Below are 2,472 nucleotides of genomic sequence, written 5' to 3' on the forward strand. Positions count from 1 at the left end.
AACCCTGTCTCGAAAAACCAAAAAAAAAAAAAAAAAAAATCTAGTTTTAATTTAAATGAAAAATGTAAAACCAACTTATACTTTATCATCATCATCATCATCATCATTATTATTATTACTATTATACATTTTACAAACAGAAGAAACCTTAACCCAGGGAGGCTAACAAATTTCCGGGTCACTGCTGTGAAACACACTGACTCTTCACCAAAGGCCCTGAGGTGACTTGAAGGTTCTAGACAGTAACAGGTATCATAACCTAGAGCTTCCAACACACATTTATTTATTTATTTTTAAAGATGTATTTTTTTTAAAAGATTTGTTTATTTATTTATTATATGTAAGTACACTGTAGCTGTCTTCAGACACTCCAGAAGAGGAAGTCAGATTTTGTTATGGATGGTTATAAGCCACCATGTGGTTGCTGGGATTTGAACTCCGGACCTTCGGAAGAGCAGTCGGGTGCTCTTTACCCACTAAGCCATCTCACCAGCCCCCAACCACACAGTTATAATAAGCCTAACTGTTGTTGTTCTTAGACTTACTTACTCCTGAGGACAAAGGAGACTATAGCGTACTGTCTATCCGAGAGCGCTGAGCAGGCTCGGCCGCGATGTCCACTCCCAGCGGAGGGATACTGCGATCTGAGTGAGGGATGAACATGACCTGTCCTCTCGAAAGCTTACACTGGATTGGCTGCTACCAGGATAGTGCTGGGATACAAGGCCTTTAGGAGGGAAGTAGGTAGTTAGGTGGAATCAAGGTCTTGCCTCTGTGAGCTCCCTGTGGAGGGACCAGGCTCACCGCACAAGTTGTACAAAGCTGTCCACACCTCCTTGTGCCTCTCAGATCTTCCTGCCAGTCTTCTACTTTCTACTCTGCAGTGAGTCCTTACTTCTAGGTGATATAGGAATGCCATGTTCCTGGACTTCTCAGACTACAGCACTGTGAGCCACAATAAACTTCTCCCTCATGAATCACTCAGTACTCTGTTACAGAATACACAGGGTCTGAATCACTCAGTATTCATGAATCACTCAGTATTCTGTACAGAATACAAAGGGTCTGAGGACCTGGGAGGCCAGTTCTCTGAACACAGCACACTGAAAAAGATGAGGTAGGAGACGCTGTGGATAGCCTGAAGACTCTCCACTGTCTTGAGAAGCTTCCTGGAGCTCTGGGTGAGAAATTACAGCCCCCAGGCTAAGAAGCTGCAGGAAAAGCAATCTCAGTGGACTGACAGCACAGAGCAAGGTAAGAGCAATACATGGAGATTCAGAACAGAACCCAGAAGAGAGCATGGCCCATTCTGGGGACACAATCCTGTAATCCCAACTATTCAGGAGACTAAGGGAGGAGGATGGATGGCAGGTTCAAGACCTGTCTGGGTCACACTGTCATTCAAGGCCAGCCTGGCAACTTAGTGAGACTCTAGGAACCATATCCAGTCCCACCATCATCAAAAGGTACTGTCTCATAACACTGCTGCTAAGATGCAAATTAAGAAATGGCTATGGCACTGTCGCCAAGCCCAGGCCACGCTGCTTTTGCTCGCCCGTCGCCCCCCATCGTGCACTAGCGGTCTCAAAAGATTCAAAGTCCAAGATGGCAACTCTCAAGGACCAGCTGATTGTGAATCTTCTTAAGGAAGAACAGGTCCCCCAGAACAAGATTACAGTTGTTGGGGTTGGTGCTGTTGGCATGGCTTGTGCCATCAGTATCTTAATGAAGGACTTGGCGGATGAGCTTGCCCTTGTTGACGTCATGGAAGACAAACTAAAGGGCGAGATGATGGATCTCCAGCATGGCAGCCTCTTCCTTAAAACACCAAAAATTGTCTCCAGCAAAGACTATTGTGTAACTGCAAACTCCAAGCTGGTCATCATCACAGCCGGGGCACGTCAGCAAGAAGGAGAGAGCCGACTCAATCTGGTCCAGCGAAATGTGAACATCTTCAAGTTCATTATTCCGAACATTGTGAAGTACAGTCCACACTGCAAGCTGCTTATTGTCTCAAATCCAGTGGATATCTTGACCTACGTGGCTTGGAAAATCAGTGGCTTTCCCAAAAGCCGAGTTATTGGAAGTGGTTGCCATCTGGATTCTGCTCTGTTCCGTTACCTGATGGGAGANAGGCTGGGGGTTCACCCGCTGAGCTGTCATGGCTGGGTCCTGGGAGAGCATGGTGACTCCAGTGTGCCTGTGTGGAGTGGTGTGAACATTGCCGGCGTCTCCCTGAAGTCTCTGAACCCAGAATTGGGCACTGATGCAGACAAGGAGCAGTGGAAGGAGGTTCACAAGCAGGTAGTGGACAGTGCCTATGAGGTGATCAAGCTGAAAGGTTACACATCCTGGGCCATTGGCCTCTCTGTGGCAGACTTGGCCGAGAGCATAATGAAGAACCTGAGGCGGGTGCATCCCATTTCCACCATGATTAAGGGTCTCTATGGAATCAATGAGGATGTCTTCCTC

General features: G+C 46.9%; 2 protein-coding genes across 7 annotated transcripts in view; one reads left to right on the plus strand and one right to left on the minus strand.

The window, feature by feature from the left end:
- Fkbp5 (FKBP prolyl isomerase 5) overlaps window positions 1-2,472 on the minus strand; it is a 113,328-nt gene that overhangs the window by 42,729 nt on the left and 68,127 nt on the right. The gene's annotated exons all lie outside the window — the stretch shown is intronic.
- On the plus strand, window positions 1,591-2,469 carry LOC110338443 (L-lactate dehydrogenase A chain; the record flags this gene model as incomplete). The annotated part of the gene is made up of 1 exon (XM_021221804.2): window positions 1,591-2,469. A coding segment is annotated over exon 1 (864 nt), but the record flags the coding sequence as incomplete, so codon positions are not given.

The sequence above is a fragment of the Mus pahari genome, chromosome 21, assembly GCF_900095145.1.
Source record: "Mus pahari chromosome 21, PAHARI_EIJ_v1.1, whole genome shotgun sequence".
Taxonomy (NCBI): Eukaryota; Metazoa; Chordata; class Mammalia; order Rodentia; family Muridae; genus Mus; species Mus pahari.